Consider the following 23,086-nt stretch of genomic DNA (forward strand, 5'->3'; position numbering starts at 1 on the left):
TGGGACTTAAAAAGGGAAAAAAATCTAGATTTAACAAAATCTTTGATTTCCTGATTTGATTTTAGATTCAGTGAACCCCGTAAATAGGAGTTCAGACCCTATAATTCCATCTCCAGCATTCCTACGAAAAGGTAAATTTTCTTTATTTTTTTTCTTTTTAAGCCACCGAGACGCCGGAGCCGAGCTGTCAGCCACCTAGACGCAACCTCCGAAGCCGCCGCCACTCATGCCTAGTCGCAAATCCTAAACCCGCCAACCACCAGCCACTGAGTTGAGCCGAACCTCGAGCGACAGCTGGATGAAGCCGTCGAGCCGAGCCGCTGGCTTTTCTCCATCTTCTCCGCGCACGTTACTGACCTCTTGCCGCCGTCCGATCGATTACTTGCACCGCTGCTCATGCCGCCGTCTGCTATCGTTCATGTCGCCGTGTCGCTGAGCTCTTGCCACGTGACTGATTCTTTGGTATATGTAGACCCCAAAAGGTCTACCCGTACAATAGACCCTCATTCGATCAACCCAGGGATGACCCCAAAAGGTCTACCCGTATATTTTGAACCTCATGTGGGGGAGGGGGCTTACAACTCCCCCATTCAATCAACCTAGGGATGACCTCGGAAAGGTCTACCCTAAGATACCTGACCCATTTTTTTTTTGTCATTCTTTTCTTCTTTTTTTTTTTTTTTGACATTTTTTTTGTAGAATGATGGTTCACTTCACCTCGTGATTCTTAAAGATAGGGGTCAACCCATAAAGGATGGACTTAGCCTTCTTATGGCAAAGTCATTACCTGGCCCTTTCATTGATCGTTGGCCAAGCCTAGACAACAACGTGATCCTTCCTGAATTATAAATGGAAGTGCCTTTGACTTGAGGCAAACGCGCATGGGTTTTATGATCTTCTATTCATGAGGAGGCCCCTAACCCTGACCGATTGATAACTCTCGAACGTCATACAATTGAGGGCCAAGTCAGCTAGAACACCATAATGAAAGTTCCTAGAGAATTCGGCTTTGTTGACGGTTATTTGGAGTGGCTCGAATTTATAGTTAACCAAAATGAGCGATTCCTTCACGACACCCATTTATTTGGCACAGTGATGGCCTCCCTATAGTATGATCGCACTGGTGACATAGTTCGAGCCTTTATACTGTGGCGGGTGAAGTATCAATTTTTATGGGACCTCTGGTTGTTCGGGGGCCTTCCAATCAAGGGAAGCTTTTACGAGGAGGTGGTTCCCTCCCTCAAAGAGTTAATCGGTTACCGTGACAAAGAAAGGTACTTGCAAAAACATACAAACATCTTTTTCAGGTATAGTGTGCTCACAGAGAGAAAATCGCACGATACGATGCTTTTGAAGAATGACTCCTCAGTGTCCATTAGCTCCTAGATTTCATTTTTGGTTTCTAAGGGTTCGAATATATGACAAGCCTACCATCAGGAAGCAAAAGAAAGCCTCTCGTTCTCGGTTTATGTAGAATCTCGACGGTACGCAGATCGCATTTCGAGATTGGTCGAGCAGGGAAAACATGTTATTCGCGAAATTGGAGATAGGAGACGAGGACAAAACATATTTGGTTGCCTCTCTGTCTTCTAAGCTATGTCTCTTTGTGTTCCCTCAGAAGAGAGGTTACCTTTTCCTTGGGGTCTTCAGAATGGCTAGCTTGAGATGGCCAACTTTTCTAACGAAGGTGGCTCGATTTACTTTGATGAGTACGAGACACGAGGGCTGATCCATAACGGCGCCAACATTTAGTGGCAAGTGAGCATTCAGAATAGAAATAGAGTCATATAGTCCCCTTCGCTTCGGCCGACAGTTTGGCTTTTATCAGGATATTTCGAATGATATAAGGGGAATACTGCATGCCCCTACATCGAAGAACGTTTTATATCACTAGAGAGTGTGTACGAGATGCACGACCTCGTCTCAAGTGTTTCTTCCAGCTCATACATTTGATCCGCACACCTATGTTACTCCACGGTTTAGGGATTGGTGGCTGGCAAAGCATGGGAACTACTTTGAAGAAAACCGTCATCTTTTAACCAGCGCCATCCCTCCCCCAGCACCATCCAAGCTACCTAAAGGTAAAGGGGCCAACCACAGAGGTAAGCAGATTCGCCTGGTCGAGGAGACAATAGCGATCGCGCGAAAAGATGTTTCAAACCCGATCGAAGAGGATAGTATTAGTAGCACCGACGATCGTCATTGGAAAAGACCCTCCAAAAAACACAAGGTGTCGGATACCGACTTTCTTGAAAAGGGTCAGGATGATCTAGTGGTTCCTAACGCCCTCAGCCTATTGATATTTTGATTTTTTTTTTTTTTTTTTGTTTCTGAATAAAACAAAACATGAGATTCTTCCTTTTTTTTTTAACCCATGCATATGGATTTCTATGTTTCTTTTTATTTTTTATTATTTTTTTTATTTTTTTAAAATCTTAACTAACGACCTTAACACTATATTCGTAGCTTGTTTGATGATGAACAACTTACACTGGTATCATCCGGATCTCCTGTGTACATTTTTCTACTTCTGAATAAAAAAGAACATGAGACTCTTCTTGTTTTTTTAACCCATGGATATAGATTTTTTTGTTTCTTGTTAGTTAAAAATTAAAAATAAAAAGTCAAAATCGAAAAGAAAAAAACACAAAGGAAAATAGTGGACTCGGTCCACGAGTAAGCCTTTGTCCAGTCCACGGTGCTAATATGATGTTGACTTGGTACTAACTAAATTAAAAACTAATTGTGTACCAGGTTAACGAGTATCCTTCCCTCCAAAAATTACCATATTTTTATCAATACTTTCCATTCACACCTATTTTTAAAAAAAATTTCCCATCTACCCAATTTTTATCATTAGTTTGAAAAACCACTATATTGTTGAACTTTATCCAACAACTCAAGTTAAATAAGAATATGAATCATTTATATTCTTTAAAATAATTGAATATAAAGTTATTTCTATTTAAATCCAGACACGAAAAAGAGAGTATTAGAAAAAAATGCAACCAAAAATACAAAATGTTAACTATAAAAATAAAGTATGATTTATTAATTTTTTAGTGAAAAATGAAAATCCAGACACTCCAGGAGATTGTTTGGTGATCAGCTCCATTTTCCATTACTTGGAAGCTTTCCTTTCTTCCTTTTCTTCCCTTTCCTTTAGCTTGCATTAGTCTTCACAATGGCATGCCACTTGTTATTTCCTTTCCCTTCCAAGTTGCAGCCCCCACATTCATTTTATTCTTCAAGCTTGATGCTGACCAAGTTACCCTTAGTTTCTTGTTCAAGCTTGATGCTGATCAACTTACAGTGTTCAGGTATCATTCGAATCTCCTATTTACATTTTTCTGTTTCGAAATAAAATAGAACATGAGATTCTTCCTGTTTTAAACCCATGTATATGGGTTTCTATGTTTCTTTTTATTTTTTATTTTTTATTTTTTTAAAATCTTAACTAACGACCTTAATACAATATTCGTAGCTTGTTAATAATGTGCAGGTATCATTCGAATCTCCTATTTACATTTTTCTGTTTCTGAATAAAACAGAACACGACTTTTTTTTTTTTAACCCATGCATATGGATTTCTCTGTTTCTTTTTATTTGTTATTTTTTATTTTTTTAAAGTCTTAAATAATAGCCTTAACACTATATTCGTAGCTTGTTTAATGGTGAACAAGTTACAATGTGCAGGTATCATTCGGATCTCCTATTTATGCCTTTGTCCCGAAACAAAGGTAAATCGTGGACTTGGTCCATGAGTATGCCTTTGTCCCATCTACCGGCTAACATGGTGTCATGTACCAAGTTAACGATTATCCTTCCCCAAAAACTATGTTATTTTTGTCAATACTTTCCATTCCCACCTATTTTTGAAAATTCTTTCCCATCTACCCTATTTTTATCATTAGTTTGAAAAACCACTATATTCTTAAACTTTATCCAACCACTTGGGTTAAATAACAATATGAATCATTTATATTCTTTAAAATCTTTGAATATAAAATTATTTCTACTTAAATCCTGACACCAAAAAGGGAGTATTAGAAACAAACGCAACCAAAAATACAAAATGTTCTTGAAAAATAAAGTATGATTTATTAATTTTTTAGTAAAAAATGAAATTTTTTTTTTAGTTATTTTAAGCAAAAGACTTTTTCTTTTTTAATCATTTTCTTAGTTACTTTAGCATCGAATTGAAAGATTCAAACCTTAGCCTTCTTGGTGGAAGATATATAGCCTTCTTGGTGGAAGATATATAGCTTAAGCCAACTAGAAGTTTTCAATTTGAAGTGAAAATTTTATTTATATAAATTGGTAAACATGGCGTTGTGACAATTCATATATCAAAATTGATGGAGCTGCTATCTTTAAGTAATGGAGATCTAATAGTAATAATTAAAAGAAAAAATAGTATTGTTTCTTCTTGTATGTGTTGAATAATATTATACCTTAATGTCAAAAGTAATCGAGGCATGAACTTAACATCTTACGGAGAAATTAGCTCACTCAGAATGAACAGATGAAAGCCTTGAAACCTTGATTAAAAAATTGATGTAATTAAACAATATGGTTTTAACTAATATTGTGAGAAGTTATTAAATAAAAGTCTATCTTAGTTTTCTAAGGGCAAGTGCTCTTCCAAACAAATTCTCAACCTCATTTGCTTCCATTTTAAGCTCATTCAGAAGATCAGTCTCTTCTTTTGATAACTCTCTAAGGAAAAATTCCTCGTCCTGTTGAAGTTCTTTAAGACCTTCTCCCAACTTCTCAATCAATGACATCTCTGTTTTCCCTACTTTCTCCACTTCCTTCTCCACCTCTTTTTCTATCTGCTCAACCTCCTTCTCCACCTCTTGTTCAATCTGTTCAACTTCCCTAACAATCGTTTGTTCTCCACTTTCCAGTGTCTTCTCTAGCCTTTCTACGAGCGGTGGCTCGGGACCGCATGAATTGTCTGTTCTTATAAATTTGTTGAAGTCTCTCCCTACACTCCTAGCTGCCCTTTCCAGATCAGGAACTATCGTTTCTGGGAGTACAGCACTTCTCGTGTATACAACAGCTCCACCATAGCCATCCCAAGCATCGTTACGACCACGATAGTAAACAAAAATGTAATCGTCTGGTTTGTTCTCAACCTTGCTTGATAAAATATACCTGCACAGTTAACGTTCATGATAATGAGAAGGAAGGAAGCCAACTTGAAATGGCAATAAACAATTTCAATTCCTAGTTGAGACTGCTGCGACACATGCACACATCGAGCGGAGGAGCAGATAATTTGAATCAAAATAACATGTTTGCTCTCACCTTTTTCATTACCCTTTCTTTAATCATGCTCATACATATTTCTTCTCTTTTCATTCCTGATCACATAACAGAATTTTTTTTTTGGTACTCTTGCTATCAGCTTGGTGCATTCTTTTATTTCATTAAATCATACAAGGCATGATAGTGAATGCCAATAGAAAAGATTCGAGGTGCTAGAAAATTTTAAGTTTAAATACTATTTTAGTTTTTGTACTCTTGGTTTGTGTTATTTTAGTCTCTATACTTTCAAAAATGTTCACTTCGGCTTTCATATTTTCAACTTTGGTTCATTTTGGTCCTTGAACTCTCAACTTAGTGCATTTTTTTTTGTATTTCGTTAAATCATACAAGGCAGGATAATGAATGCCAATGGAAAAGATTCAAGGTGCCAGAAAATTTTAGATTTAAATACTACTTTGATCCTTGTACTTTTAGTTTGGGTTATTTTGTTCCCCATAATTTCAAAATGTACATTTTGGTCTCTATACTTTCATTTTTTTGTTCATTTTGGTCCTTGTACTTTCAAAATGTTCATTTTGGTCTTCGTACTTTTAACTTTGATTCATTTGGGTCTTTATACTTTTAGAAGTGACCATTTTAATCCCTTCAAGTATATATGGACCAAAATAGTATTTGAACAAAAAATTTATTATATTATCTTATATATATATATAAATAATGCTAAGCATTCTAAGCCGGGCTTCTTTTTTATTTCTTTGATCATATAGAATTAAAATGAGAGCATACCAGTCATCCTCATAGTGAAGATATTCATTGTTGTGGTTGTAGAGTACGCCAGGACGCTGAGGATCTTGCACAAATCTCTGCACAGTTGATCGAGTGAAAAATCCACTATCTGGAGTACGTATTCTCCATGTTATATTCCCAACAAGTTTGCCATTCTCCACATGAAATTCATGTAATTGACAATCAAACGTATCAAAAGTGGGATTTAAGCCACTAGTGATGAACCACTTCCCACTGAAATCTGATATATTGAAATTCTTAACAAGAACAGAGGGGTCGGGTACAGGAAAGTCCCCGACATCAGATTTCATAGGCACACATTTCTTTCGTGATACCGCACATTCATTAAATTCATCCACCACACTGTTTTCAAATAGGTCACCACATTTAATCTGCAAATATTTAACAATTAGTTCATTTCCTAAAGTACTTTAATCATGTGAAGCAATATAAGAGAAAACCCAACCTGGCATTCAGTCTCATCAGGTCGATTGTTGCAGGTTTGGAGACAAGCAACATTGGCAGCACATAGTGGGTTTGAAATGCATTTGGCAAGTTCAAGCCTGACATTTGGGAAAATAAACCAGTCATTGTAGAAGCCAGATACACAGCTTTTGAAAATTTAATGGCAATGGGGTTATGCTTCAAGGTCCCTTTTGTGGGGTTGTTGGCTTTAATAACAGACATTATGAAGATAAGATCTCTTGTAATATTTTTTGTGGCAATGTATAGCTTTACGCTTTTTCGTAGTGTCATAATGACAATAAATTCTTCTGTAATTATCGTTTCTTCATGGTGACATATGGTGACATATGGTGTCATAGCTTTAAACTTTTTAGGCAAAATTTAATCAATCGTTCAACTTGGGAGAAAAGACCTCCATAAAAAGAAAGATATAAATGCAGGAGATGAAAAACCTTTCTGGAATACTAATGGATGAATTGGAGGATGATTACAAATGTTTGGATTAAATTTGAATGCAACCAAGAACCATAGACTCCTACTAATGAATAAAAAGAAGAAACTAAAAAGGGATTAATAAAGACACTCCAAAAGCCTAGAAAGAACAAATTTAAAGAAAGCTTAAAGATGATTGAGAACATACTAAAAAGTGGAAAAATGCAAGGAGATAAGAGTGGTCTAAGCTACAGCAATAAGAAATTTATCTCTACAAAACCAAGATATGGAAACACCAAGAATTACTCCACCAACAAACCGAGGGGAAAGTTATGTTCTTTTTCAGCATAGTTAGGCATCATTTTGGTAATATCCTAAACCTACAATAGAAATACTTCCATAATGTTCTATTTTGAAAAAAAAGTCCCAAATTTATAGACAAAGAAAAAAAAAAACAATAACATTTAGGTTAGAAAGGAATGACTAAAGAATATCCGAAGTGAGGAACTTATAATGGTGGTTAAGAAAGTACCAGGTGAAGCTACATGGGGATCTGTCATTACACATAGATGATCGTTTTGAAGTTCATTTATACAAAGAAAATGATGAAAACAACCCTTTCTTTTTCTTTCTTTCTTTTTTTTTTTTTTTTTTAGAGAGAGAGAGAGAGAGAGTGATGAAAAAGACCTAGTTTAGAGTTCTATCCAATATATTTCTTTCTCCCACGAGCAAACCTGCATACAATGTTCTTTCAAACCAAGTGAAACTTGTGTTGAGTGATTATCATATTCTCGTTAAGCCTCATTTGATTCATTTACTCTGCCCTCTTGCCAACTTCCATTTGGAGAGAGCAACAAATGTATTTGAAAAAGAAAAAAGCAATCCAACCTTACTTGTTTACCCACAATTAGGTAAGAACATAGTGCAGTTTTGAACCCAATTGATGTCGAAATGTTGAAAAGTTGTTGGTATAGGTGTAACTATGCAGCATAATGTGTTTCCATTAGTCATGAGCTACATAGAAAACTGAGTGATATAATTGACTTTTTATTGAGTTTTTTATTTCTCACTACTCCCTCCCCTGTTTTATGGAAACAGATTAATCAAGGATATTTCTTCTATTAAAAAATTTTGACTGACGACTACCTGGTTTCATATACTGTCCTTACCAGGTAATTCAACAGGAGCCCATGACTTTTTCTTTTTCTTTTTTCCCTTTTTTTTGGGAGTGTCTAACTCTTGGGTGCAGAAGTAAACTATAAAGTTATTGCTCAAAATTCAGAGGATTCCCCAGAATCGAAATAAAGGATATGTATCAAAATTAGTACCTAATTTGAAGGAAGAAAATTTTTAGGCAATACATATCCTTGTCGTTTGCAGAAGCAGAAATCATGTAACCAGGAATAGAAACTTTCTCAAAGTTGTATAAGATGCACATGTGAGCATATCTTTTGCCTGCCTCGCCACAAATCAAATATGTGTAGGTGGGGAAACATCAAGGAGAGAATAAGGAGATAAATTGTGATAACAATTGCTAACCAGCATAGTTAAATACCTGCATTCCTTCAGTAAGCATGTACATGTTTTTAGTGCATCAACAGCTTGGGATGATGGTATGAACATGAATGTGCACGTTAGTATGACAACTATACCCATTGTTTGTATTTGGCTCCATTCTTGAAGAAAACTTAACGATTTTCCAAAAATAAAGTCAAAGCATTCATCCACCTTCAGAGTGACAAAGAGGAACAAAGCAAAGAAAAGGGGAAAAGGGGAAAAGGGGAAAGAGGGAAAAAGGAAAAAAGAAAGAAAGAAAGAAAAGCCGTTAAAATCAGTCACTAAATTGAAAGCAAGAAGAAATAAGAGAAAGTATGTCTAGCGAGGTACCTTGGATTTACTTATCTCCGTTTCACAAAAGGCAGTCTTCTCTGACCTATGGGAGATAATTGCTAAACTTCTTGACTTCAAAAATCTACCATTAGAAGTGGATTTGCAAAAGTATTTTGAATATATTTTATCCACAAGTATTCCTTGAAAACGTAATACCTTTCTCCTGGAAGCATTACAAAACTTTTGTAAAGTGACGAACAATTATAAATTACCATCAAACAAACTAGAATGTCAAGAATTGGTTTGAGTTAATTTGAGCGTAAAAGAAAGTAAGACAAATATAGTAATTAACAATTTAACAGATCCATTATATACTATGTTCTATCTCATGAGAAGAATAATAAAAACCAGAAATAATTAAACAAGAACATCATTTCTAAACCACTCAACTGCACTGGATCAAAATTAGAATCCACATGATTTATGAATGCTTTTGGTTGGTCTGTGGTGTTATCAAATGATGTATTCAGTATTCTTGCGATAGAATGTGTTGGTCATCCCTTCCATGGTGCAAAAAAAAAAAAAAAAAAAAAACACCTTTATGGTTGGCGTTCAACAAAAATTACTTCTAGTCTCTTTGGTGTGATGGAAATATTGAGAAATTTCAGGTATGATATCTCTGACTTTGATCAGCTTCTTAACTTTATTTTATCTTATTCATTGTATTGGTGAAAGCATAAACAACCTTTCAAAGATTATAGCCTCTCTTCCTAAATCTTCAATTGACATGCTTTATTGTCCTTTTAAGGGACAGGAGCCCTATAAGTTCATCTCCTCTGAAAAAATAAATAAATAGAATCCTCGTCGGTTTACAATGTGGAAACCTAAGAAGCATGGATGCAGATACAACACACTGATACAAGACATGGATATGACACGACAGTGGCAACATGCAATTTTTTAAAATCTAGGACACAAATATATCAAGGAAAGTTTATTAAAATATACATTTTTTAAATATATATCATTTTTATACAAAAAAATAAATTCAAAATTGATGAGTTTATGCATTTATATGCATACAAAATTAGTTTGATGTATTTTCTCTCGAATCTTATTATTTTTGTCATATATGTGTCTATTTAGTGCACTTGTAAAGAGTTCCATATGTGTCTAACAAATGTTGGACATACTCTATACAACTAGTGTCTAACACATCTATTGCACTTGCAAGTGTCCGATATTTGTCCAACAAGTTTCGGAGTATCCAAGCATCCGATATGTGACAGACACAGACACTCTAGCCAAACTAAAGTGTTTGTGCTCCTTAAAAGGAGACTAAAAGAGAATATGTTTTCATTATTTCATTTGTGCTCCTTAGGAGACTAAAAGAGAAAATGTAATCACTATTTCATTTGTACATTTGAGCATAACAGGATGCTGATTCATGTCGAGGAGAAAGAAGCCTATATAACTGTGGGATTGACCTACACAGGTCCCATGCTACTGCTATCCAACCAACCAGCTTAATTTTGGGCTTACACTTAGATAAGCATGAAAAGTGAAGTCTATTACCCATATAATATTATGGATATGCTCAACGCATGCAACCCATGTATTTCTTAAAATGGGTATATTCCCTTAGAAGACACAACAGCTATCAATCTCTCTTGAAATATGATGAAGGGTAAAAGATACACTCTGAATTTGGGCTATTCTAGACTCGATGTATTCCAATTATATTTTTATGAACAAGCGTATTCATTCTAGATAGAGTTGCCACCTTACTAACCAATCCCATCTAATTCCAATCAATTGTAGCTGTTTGGGAGGTGGATCATCATAATTGTTCCAATCTGTCGGACCATATCTATAAAAGTAAGTAAATCTTGCATTATATTTGATGCAAAACATACAAATTTCACCCTGGTCCCGTTCTTTTTTTGTTTTCTTCTTCTTCTATTAAAGTATTGAGATAATTAAATTTACGGTTACCCATTAGCTTAGACTTTTGGATCAATTGGTGATTTGACATGGTATCAAAATAGGAAATTATATGTTTGAAGACCTACAACATCAATTCCTTCTTTATTAATATTAACTTTCACACACTGGGTCGTCTACATATTTTAAACCCCACAAGTGAGAGAGAGTATAAAACAATTGATACGATTAAATTTACCGTCACTCATCAGCTTAAGCTATTTGGTCAATTAGTGATTTAGTTGCACTCCCAACAATCCTCCCTCTAGCAAAATACCACCAAGTCCCCCTCAAATAGTCATCTATCGAGTTAACCCTTATCTAGGCTAACTCATCCTCACCAAAACACATTGCCTACCTGATCTAGTTCAGCCAGGGATCACACCATGATTACATCTTCCAAGACTCACCATTTCTTTGTTTGGTACCCAAGGATTTTACCAACACAGCCAAGTCAATGACATGGAGCTAATATCATATTAAATTACAAATTGATACTCGAAACTCAAAAGTTTAAGTTGTAGGGTTGATGGATGAATTAACATCCTCTGTGTTCTAATACTGTTTCCAACTGTTGTTCAGTTCTAGCTTCTAAGTACAAGTTGCATAAATCAGGTTCCTTTGCAAGTCTAACTTAAGCACTATTTTGGAAGACATTTGCTCGCACAAATTTCAAGCGGAAGAAGAGAAATCTAATCCTAAGGAGATCACTTCAATTCATCTAGTCACTAACAATTTTCAATAGTAGTTTGTTTATTAATGCAAATGCAGTACATATTTTATTAAATATTAACCATTTTTACAATCGCAGGGGCCAGCATAATTCAACAAAAACATTCTCATCAATTCCAGCATTCCTCTGTATTACAATTTACATATAACCACGAACCCATGAACTTGACAAGCTTAACACCAATTTTCACATCCGCTCTACAGCCGAGTTAATACCCAAAATTGCGAGTGTTTGGACATAAATTTCATAGAAACCCTTGGAAAACGAAATTGTAGAAAGTAGACAGACCTGGTAGTGGCGACAGAGTTGGTGGTGAAGCTGGCGGGAGGAAATGAATGTGAAGATGAAGAAGCAGAAGAGGGCCAGACGGTTTTCATGGCGTATCAGTGGTTTGAAAAGAACGGTACTTAGAAGAAGGAAGACGAAGGATAGAGAAAAGACGGCCATGTGGGATTCAGATAAGCCGCCATTTTTGTGTGGAAATCGTGAGCTTAACGTATAACCGACCCCTCCCTTTGTTTTTTTTCCTCTTGAATTTTCTAGTCTCCTTATTTACTTGCAACTTGCAAATCCATAAGAACTTTATATATCTAAATCGGATGGTGCTCTAGAATTTGTCCACATGTCTAGAAGGAGATACTACCAGCTACCACCATTTATACTACAAATGTACACTTTTTTTTTTAATGGATAAAAGAATATGGCCAAGTATCTAGCCGGGATTGAATTAGTCTTTCAAAGAGAAGTGAAGAATCGTAAAGGCTAAATAGATGATTAACTTACAAGATGGATCAAAAGATCAATAAGCACCATGACCACAAACTCTTAGAGTTTGCCATAGAAGATTAAAGATGACATGGAGGTTGGTCCTATATGTCGGCCATGTGCCTTACAAAGTATGAGTCGACCATAAAAGGCAAATTATGCATAAGTGAGTTTCTTGTGTTTGGATTTGTTGAATCATAATGGTTAAGTAAAATTAGTAATGATCAAATGAATTATTCCATAGATTAGTTAGTAAAGTGATTGTTACATAATCATTTTTCTATAAAGTGCTTTCTCTTAGCCTCTAGTTATCGTTGTGTTACAAAGGAATTATTTGATTCATTTCAATTATTACAAATTCGCCATTGGTACCAAATTTAGGTACCAACAATTGTCGTTATCTTGTGAGAAACTGATTCAGTGCTCTACTTGAAAAACCCTATATTCCGACAAAATGAGTAACAACATGAACGAGAACAACTGAATTATTGATGGGGAAGATTAGGACAAGGAACAACATCAGAGGTGAATTGTTGTTCGAAAAAAAGGACATGAACATCCTCCTTGTTGATAAGACTAATCAACAATATTTGTGGAATTGCAAGGGAAAGTCCAATTGCTTGACCAAAACATCGCTCCAATTCTGAAGCTTTTGCATCAACCTAATCCAGTTGTTGACCTGCAAATTGAGCATACCTAAGATTGACCAAATGGCGAAAGACTAGGGGATAAGCTAGAACAAGATTGTTATTGAAAACCTCGTGATTTTCCACCTTTCATTTAAGATTGAGCCAAAGGAAAGGGCTTGGTTGAATAAGAAGAAGAATCACACAAGAAAGGAGGCAACCTCATGTAGAGTGACTAGGATTGGAGAAAAACAAGAATGACCAAGCCATTCTACGGTATGAGATTGACAACTCCAGGTGTTTGGTATCAATCCTACACGTACCAAAATTGATCACCATAGCAAAGCACGAAGCTTCGCTTAGAAGGAACGAATAAGACATGTGTAGTAAAAAATGATCGATGAATGGACAAGTTCAAGGATATTAACATAGGTGCAGACCTTCCAGAAATAATCAACCGCATATGAAAGAAGCTCAATAATGAAGAAGCGGGAAGAACAACCATGGGCATTAGAGCTCCAAACAAATACAACATTAGTTGGGAGACATGGGAAGACAGGGACAATCTTAACCTAGAAAAGTTCATTGGTCAGGTGGATTCACCATTCATAGATGGAATAATGGAAAATTTCACAAAATAACCCAAATCTCAAAAACTTTTCTACAAATGACCTATTCCTAAAAACTTATCTATGTCTGATGTTTTGTCCATATGAAATACAAATTTTACCCCCAATTTAAAAAACTCTTCAAATCGTTTTATGAATGATCGTTCACCCCACTTTTTCACTTACACACCTCACTGTGCAATTTTGGCTCTCGTTTCTCTTGTCATCTTTCATATTCATCCGAGCGTTTGGCTCCCATTTCGCCAATCGTTTGTACAGATTTTCCACTGTCGTCAATCTCTGAAAGGTATGCGACTCTTCTCCTTGAATGCATGTTGATATTCGTTTAGGGTTCTCGTCGGTCGGTTACGGTTTGCAAAGGTTCGCGCCTATCTTTTGTTAAACGGTCTCTCAACTTTTGTTAAATGATTGTGTATTCATTCTTAAAAGATCGTTTAGATAATCCTAGGCCAACGTTTATATTCTTACATCGAGGAGACATGATCGTCACGCAAATAGCCTTAGAAAACAATCTAGCTTATCCATTTACAAAGGTCCTCACATCTAAAGTATTCGAGGGTCACCTAGTTGGAGTAGGACTACGAGACTTATAAATTTAAGGCAAGTGGGAGAATTCATGGGTATCCGATACCCTAGTTTATTGTATTTTTTATTCTCTCATACTCAACTTTGTACGTATGTAATCCTAGTGGAGTTTTAGTCCAAGTGGGAGTTTATTAGGTTATATGTCTAAAAACTCACAGTTTGTAATTTTTAAACATTTTCTATTTGCAATAAGGTTGTTATAGATGTTTATTCAATAAAATTGTTATTGCACATGTAAATTGCACTGGTAAAACTTAGATCCAATAAACTAAATGAACCCCTGACTATAGTATGAATACTTAAACTTTATGTAGAGACATAAAAGAGGATCAAATTTGAGTATATAATCAAAATAGTCTATAAGTATAAGGATAAGATTGGGTACCTTATCCTAGGGACACTATAGATGTGGTCCGCTTTGTATTTGATACAAACGATGTGATCCCAAAATTGTTCATGTGGAGACATGCGAGTGAGGGCATCCTATGAAAAAGATGTTTGCATAAGATCGGACCACGAAATAGTCACTTTTCTTTATAACGTTGATTACTGTTAAAGCTGACTATTTCAATCGATAACCTAAGGTAATTTGATCTTAATGTTGAGCTAACTATGAACTCCTGTTTATTCGGGATTATCCTTTAGCATGGGTGAGAGTGCTCAACACTACTGCTTGATAAGCTCGAAACTTACGTCGTTAATAAGCTTCAGACTTGATCAAAAGAAAATTTATAATACCGAACTACTTCTATCACTATAAAAACGTAGCAACAGTGGTAAGTTTGAGTCAATCCGCGGAGAAACGCGATTGGTTTTGTTAAGTTAATTTTCTAACTAGAGCAATAAATGGGGGGTCTTGGTGTGGAAGAGATATATGCGTGAAATTGAAGTAAAAAGGTATATGTAATCTAAGATAGGAATCTATCTAATTTCTAAAGCAAGAAAGAGTTTACTGTGCAATTTCTATCATGGAAATCAATTAATTGAATTAAACCTATGAAGTCCTCGGCCTATTAGGGAATCTAATAGCCCAATCAGCCAAATTCAATATTAAACCAAATTAGCCCTAATTCAATTTACAACTCTTCCTTCTTAGGGACATACAAGTTAAAATTGAACTGCATTATGAAAGAGTTCAATTGTTGAAACATATTACAAGCCGGAAATCAATATCTTATAGTATGATTAATTGGGAAAGATTATACTAGGGCATACATGAGTTTGGCCAAAAAAAGTCTAGACCCTAAACATGCGACCCTAATACGTGCAACTAAATCAATCAATATCGCATAGGCTATGACGATTTTGCAAACAAGAATTTCAATAAACCAATTTGTCAGATAAATTCATAAAAATCCCATTAAAGTTCAATCAAATCATCCAAAGACTTCACAACAATAATTAAAAATCTCAAGAAATAAAACATTGGGCTCTTGCTCAAAGAAATTAGATAGAATTTACCTCATCAATTCATAGACAAATTCTAAATACACATTCGTTCCATCGATTACAACTCAAAACAAGAAGAAAAGCTAACCAAAAGATACTGAAAATCGAAGGGAAAGGAAGAAGGATGAAATTAATCTTGGCCTCCATCAATTTGGACTCTAAGATTCAGCATATTTTGACCTAGAGATGAAGGGAGGTATTTATAGAAAAAATCATAGCGTTGCAATGCTGGCGTTGTGCAACTTTAGAGCATTGCAACGCTGCACATTCTGCTTTAAAGCGTCAGGGTAGAGCGTTAGGCTAGCGTTGGAACCCTGTGAAAGTGGTAGTTTCGTAATTTTCACTATTTTGAAGCCTGGCTGCTCAAATCACCTCCAAATTGCTTCAAATTAGTCCTGTTTGACTCTGATTTCTTGGTTCTACCTCCTCGGTGTATGATACCTACAAAATAAGACAATAAACACATTAAAACCATTAGCGAGCCTAAAATTAAGCTAAGAATAATAGCTCTTTTTGAGAGCTAATACCGCTCAATAAACCTCCTATTTTTGGGGTAAGATCAGGTAGATAGCTGAGGACATATTCCTGCAAGATGAAATTCGCTCCTACCCACTTTAGAGATAGTAGACAGGTTGTTTCCCTAAGTACTGACTCCTAGTCTTGAACAAGGGGCCTCGCCGTCTCTATAACTAAGAGAGAGTCAGTTTATTGGTAGGACCATAAACTAATTGTTCATTGGTGGATCAGCGGATACTTAAAGAGCAAGATGTATTATAGGGGTAAAACGGTAATTTTGATTCAATTATAAATACGAACAGCATGTGAAGGATCGACTTACTGATCATGACTAAATTAAGTGGACAAAAATAAATCTATAGTGAGGAGAGTGCAGCTACTAGCTTTAGTGAAGTGGCCCGGTAGTTAACGAATGTTGGTTGATTCAGTTAAAAGAGTTTAGCCGTTAACCTGGGATCATTAGAGCTCATGATCTGTAGGTCCATTAGATCTCCCTACTATCTTGTAAATGGATTAAACCTTAGAGTAGTGTATTGGGAGAGTTTGAAATGTTCAAATTTGGATCAAGGATTAGAATATTATATACGATATAATTAATGTTTAATTATCGAATTAAACAAATTTGGAAAGTTAAAAATATTTAAATTTGATTTAGATAGTACATATATGAATATGGATTCATATTTGGATTAGGTGTTTTGTTAATTTAGTATTTGATATAAATTAATTTTAATTAATTAAATTGTTTATTTATTTATTTAATAAAAATTAATTTTATGGAAATTTGAATTTGTGAAATTAAAATATAAAATTAATTTTATTAATTTGATTTTGTTTGATTAAATTTTTAAATAAATAATCGGAAAGTGGGATTACCCACATTTCCAATTTGATCCACCTAATCAAAGTTATTAGTGCAAAATTATGTGCCAATTTGTGGTGTTTTTAATTTGCATGATATTTTTCTATAAAATTGTAAGTTTTAATTAGATTAAACTCTCATGCAAATTCACAAATTGAAGTGTTTTTTTTGAAATTTCTGCACATCTCACTCTCTAACTCCAAAATCATCCAAAATCCCTACTCAATTTGGATTCCACCATCCAATCTAAAGCCAAGAGGATAGTAAAGAAGTCCTTGTGGTACTCTATAATTAGTTTGTGAGTTGATAATATCAGTAGATTGGAGCAATTTGGGATTTCTTCAAAGGTTGTCATAGCCTAAATACTTATCACTATCTTGATTGGTAGGATGGTGAACTTGTTGGCACACATATCCAATCGGCTATAAAACTTGTCTCTCATAAACATGAAGAGGATATTTATTGGCTGCATCAATAATAAGATGTTAGTGACCATAGCTTTTGATGATTTTGTGAATCATAATGTAAAAGAGAATACATTCTGAACATACATGGCATTCAACCCATGAGCTCAATTCAGTTATTTCCTGGAAAAAAGTCTTCGATAATGGCTTAAAAGAATTTTCCCGAAATTGGCCATATGTATTCTTATTTGTGATCCAACTCATCATTTCTGTGAATATAGTGGTTGAACGTCGTGTGCTAAATTGTAACTGACCTCGACTCTGAAGACTGTCATACAAACTCCGGAGAGAGGGTACTTAAAAATGTTTTCCTAAATGATGATCGTCACTTAAGCTCATTGGTGAGTGGAACGTCTGAATGGGTATTGACGGCACCTCAGTTTGCTCCCGTTTCACTTTTTTCTTGGTTGGTGTCATCGTGGGTATAAAGTTGTTCACACCCTTCTGCTCTGGTTCTTTGAGATTTGTCTATTACCTACAAACATAAATAACCATGAGCTCGTTGATGCACGACTATAAGCACGAAAAAAAAATAGATGAATAATATACATAATCATACCAGTGCATCTCCATGTGTGGGGATAGAGCATGCGAGAGGCAAAGGCTATCTACGATAGTCCAATGATCATATCCAGGATTGGACTGAAACCTGCTGACAATTCCTATCGCATAACATATGTTAGGTCGTGTACACAACATGAAATACATCAGAATACCTACTGTTTATGCATATGGAATATGTTTCATATCCTCAATTTCTTGAGGACTCTTAGGACACTGTTCCTTAGACATGTGAATTTCATGCCTAAAAGGCAGTAAACCCCTCTTGGAATTTTGTATTTTATATCTAGACAACATCTTGTCTATATAAGATTCTTGAGATAACGCTAGCGTTCTGTTCTTGTGACTTCAAATGGTTTAGATTCCAAGAATATACTGAGCTTCTCCCAAATCTTTCATTTGGAATTGACTTGCTAGCTATTTCTTAACGTAAGCTGGGAATCCTACATCTTTCCCAATGAGTAGGATATCATCAACATACAATACTAAGAATGCTATAATTTTGTTCACAGTCTTCTTGTAAAAACAAGGTTCGTCAACGTTTTGTTCAAAGCCACAGGATTTTATCGCAATGTCAAATCTTATATTCTAGGATCTAGATGCTTATTTCAACCCATAAATGGATCGTTTTAGCTTGCAAACCTTTTGCTCTTGACCCTGTTCAATGAACCCTTCTAGTGAGTCATATATATACTCTTCTCAAGATGACCGTTTAGAAAGATTGTCTTGATATCATTTGCCAGATTTCATTATCATAAAATGTCTTGATATCATTTGCCAGATTTCATTATCATAAAAAGCACCTTGGACAAGAGTATCCTTATGGACTTTAGCATGGCAACAAGAGAAAGTTTTCTTCATAGTCCACCCCCCTCTTTGGATAAACCCTTTTGCCATAAGTCGTTCCCCAAAAGTTTGTACCTTACTGGCTTAGTCTATATGTTTAAAGGTCAGTGGATCCTCTAAGCCATCATCAAATATAACTACATGAATTTTTGTTAAATCCATGTAACGGTCAGGCTGCTGAATAACCCTCCCACTACGTTGAAGCTCTCTCAACTCTTGAGAAGGATGTGACTGACCAGATGTTCTAGTTCCATCAACAACTCTTGTTGAATGACCGACCTAATCAACAACTCTTTTTGGTCTATCTGTAACTTCTTTGGAAATTTCATTCAATACTAGCTTACTTCAAGGTTGATGATTTCTAAAGTGGTTTTCCTCTAAGAATGTAATATTTTTCGATATAAACACTATATCATTTTGAGGATCATAAAATAGACCACCTTTCGTTTCCTTTGGATAACTTACGAATAGGCATAGTTTTGAACGACGTTCCAATTTCTTCGGGTTCTGTACCAACACATGTGACAGACATCCCTAAATTCTAAAGTGACGTAAACTACCTTTACGTCCTCCCCATAATTCATAAGGTGTTTCTAAAACACTTTTGGAAAGAACCATGTTCAAAATGTATACTGCAGTCTGTACTGCATAATTCTAAAATAAAATAGGCAACTAAGCATAGCTCATCATTGACCGAACCATGTCTAAAGGGTTTTGTTTCTCCTTTTCGCCACACCATTTTATTGAGGTGTACTAGGTGATGTGATTTGATACTGGATTCCTTGTTCTGTCAAATAGTCCTGGAATCTCAAGTCCATATACTCTCTACCTTAATCTGATCAAAGTGTTTAATTGTTTTACCTAACATGTGTCTCAATCTCTGCCTTATACTCCTTGAACTTTTCAAGGGTTTCAGACTTATGATGCATTAGGTAAATATAGACATACCTTGAATAATCATCAATAAAACTAATGAAATATTCATACCCTCCTCATGCTTTGACATTCATCGAACTATAGAGGTCTGAATGCACGTGCTCTAAGGGTTTTTTGGCTCTAAGACCTTTTCCTATAAAAGATCTTTTGGTCATTTTACCCTTAAGACAGGACTCACATAGAGGTACAGAGTTGTTTTCTAACTAATTTAGGAGTCCAATCTTGACCAATCTCCCAATCCTATTGATATTAATGTGTCCAAGTCTTAAGCGCCAAAGATAGGCATTTGGAGAAACTTTTTGCCTTTTACTTTTAGTTTAAGTTGTTTTAAACATCTCTATATTTAAAATATCTTTTGCTTCAATTGGTTTTTAACACATATAAGTTTTTTTCAAGTTTTTCAAAACATATTTGGACACCTCTTGAACTAATGAATACTTCATTGATTTCAAAAGAAACTTTGTACAAATGTTCTAATAGACAGGAGATAGATATTAAGTTCCTTCTCATATTAGGTACATAATATACATTTTCAAGTAAAATGTGTCTATCTCCAAAAAAAAAACTTTAGATCATCTACTACATTGGCTGAGACAACATCTTATGTTCCTACTTTGAAAGTCACCTCACCCTCTGCAAGCTATCTCCATGAACATTTCCTGAATAAAAGTGCAAATATGGTTAGCAGCGCCTGAATCTAATATCCAGGTCAAATGAGAATTCTCCATTAAACATGTTTCAATAACTAGTAAATCATATTTACCTTGTTTTGCCTTTTCAACTTTCTTCTCAGCAAGGTATTTTAGGCAATTTCTCTTCCAATACCCATCTTCGTTGCAGTGGTGACATTTACCTTTTGCAATTTTCCCCTTGCTTTTCTTTGCAAGAGCCTTCTTTTTCCCTTTTCCCTTCTTCTTCATCTAGATACTCTTATCTTTAGAAGTTGAAGGTCCAGACTTAGTTCCTGAGGAGGATTCTTTTTGGAACGTTTTAGGGCTAATAATGTTAGTTTCTAAATGCGTCAATCGTGAACTACACTATGATATATATGTGATGTTATGTTATGTGCTCAGTTGTAGTCAATCACGTGCTAGTCAAGAGTTTTCTTATTCTCTTGCCAAGTATAACAAGATAAAGGGTTTCTCGAGTTGACCTAAAGTCGAACATGGGGATTTGTACTAAGAATGCTAGATAGATTTGCGAATGCGGCATAACTAATGTTAATAGAGTGAAATTGAAACCATTCGATTAACTAAGCTATGCAATGTAAATATCTAAACTAGTAGAGATTCCTTTGAAATTGATTCTAAGAAAACTTAAGTAACATAGCAACTTTAATGCGTGAGAAATATATGGAGAAATCAGGGTTTGGAGAGATCAATGTCGCATCCCTAAGCTTCAACTTAAAAGTTAATCATGGCTCGCAATTTCTATTCATTGCACACCTCTTGGTGGCCAGCCACACTGATCATATTTCTATGATGCATGAATGTTGTTGGCTTGAGCGCAAGGTTATTTCTGTCTCTTGAAACACTTCTTACTTTGCTTAACGAGTTCCACAACTACTTACCCTCTCGGGCAGTTAGTTATAGCTACCTGACTCAACGAGTGATCATAGGCAAGTATTTAAATAATATACATTAAATAAACAGGGTAACTTTTACAGAATAATCTTAGTTCATGGCATTAACCTTCCCTCTCACCCCATAAAAATTAGTTACTTGTGTTAGAAAAGAAAATGAAGGTAGAGATGGAGAAGATGATGAAGATAACCATTATAATAATAAGATGAAAATAGAATAGTTGTTTACAAAATGAATAATCTCTAAAACATAATGTGATACAACAACAAAAAGTAGCAAAGAAGTGAAAGGAATGTAGTTGTCAGCAATTGCTTGCTTCCAACAGATGGATGCCAAGGCTTCTAAGGACAGAGTGGTTGTGTGAATGGAGAAGGCCCTCTCAGACTCTTGCTCCGGCGAAGCTCCGATGATGAATCAGGATGAACTTTGGAAGATGGAAGTTCTCTAATTCTGTTGGAAGCTTAATGTATGCAATGTTGTGTACCATACCTAACATTTGCAATGTCGTAGGGATTATCAGTCGTTATCAGTCCAATCCAGGATTAGATCATTGGACAGCAGTCAAAACGATCCTCAAGTATCTTCGGAGAATGAAGGACTACATGCTCGTGTATGGAGATAAGGATTTGACCCTTACAGGATACACAAACTCTGACTTTCAGACTGATAGAGATTCTCGTAAATCGACAACAGGGTCAGTGTTCACTCTGAATGGAGGGGCTGTAGTGTGGTGAAACATCAAGCAAGGATGCATCACAAACTCCACTACGAAAGCCGAATACATAGTTTCTTATGAAGCAGCTAAGAAGGCTATTTGATTAAGAAAATATGTTACAGATTTGGAAGTTGTTCCAAATATGTCTTTGCCAATCACACTGTATTGTGATCACAGCAGGACTGTGGAAAATTCAAAGGAACCTCGGAGTTATCGTCGAGGCAAGCATATCGAATGGAAATACCACTTGATTAGGGAGATTGTGCATCGTGGTGATATTATAGTCACAAAAATCGCATCGGAGCACAACATTGCTGAGCCGTTTACAAAGGCCCTCACGGGTAAAGTATTCGAGGGTCATCTAGAGAGTCTGAGTCTATGAGACATGTGACATCTTGTCTAGGGCAAGTGGGAGATGATACTGGAGTATAGAGTATGCCCTAGTTTATTGTATATAGTACTTGTATTTTTCATGTATTATAGATTAGTCTCCTGAGGCATTAGAACAAGTGGGAGATTGTTGGGATTGGTGTCCTAATTCTCCCGAAGTCTCGTAATCTATAAAAATTGTACATATTGTTATGAATAAAACAAGAATTATTTTATTTTGCATTTACTCATATCCAATACACAAAGCTCCATGGTTATTGTAGGTAAAATTAGGCATGTACATGAGATATACAAGTAGATCATGCCTTAAGTGATAACCTAAAAAGGTCTGTGATATAAGGATATAGAAGGGATACCTTATCCTGGTGACATTATAGATATGACTCGCTTTGTAAAAGTTTACAAGTGTTGTGAACTATTACAGATAGTTGATTCTAACCATTCATGTGGAGACATGTGAGCGGAGGTGTCCTATATAAAGAGTATGTATAAGACCGAACCATGAGATGACTAGTTTCTTTATATAATGCCTTTGATACTTGAGACTTACATCTCACCTAAACGACCATAGGTGGCATGACCTTAATCCTGAGTGTTTTGGGAACTCCAACTTTTGAGGGCGGTCTTTTGATTAGTATGGGTGAGAGTGGTGATGT

General features: G+C 35.5%; 1 protein-coding gene across 1 annotated transcript; it reads right to left on the reverse strand.

Annotated features, from left to right (window-relative positions):
- Positions 1-4,518: 4,518 nt before the first annotated feature.
- NPQ1 (non-photochemical quenching 1) lies at positions 4,519-12,168 on the reverse strand. The gene is made up of 6 exons (XM_039034565.2): positions 11,792-12,168; positions 8,845-9,010; positions 8,513-8,685; positions 6,527-6,623; positions 6,061-6,452; positions 4,519-5,160 (listed from the first exon to the last, which is right to left on the reverse strand). Exons 1-6 carry the CDS (start codon positions 11,878-11,880, stop codon positions 4,614-4,616), a joined length of 1,464 nt encoding a protein of 487 aa, XP_038890493.1. The 5' UTR covers positions 11,881-12,168; the 3' UTR covers positions 4,519-4,613.
- Positions 12,169-23,086: the final 10,918 nt, after the last annotated feature.

Source organism: Benincasa hispida, chromosome 6, assembly GCF_027475165.1.
Source record: "Benincasa hispida cultivar pf3 chromosome 6, pf3_genome.v1.1, whole genome shotgun sequence".
NCBI lineage: Eukaryota > Viridiplantae > Streptophyta > Magnoliopsida > Cucurbitales > Cucurbitaceae > Benincasa > Benincasa hispida.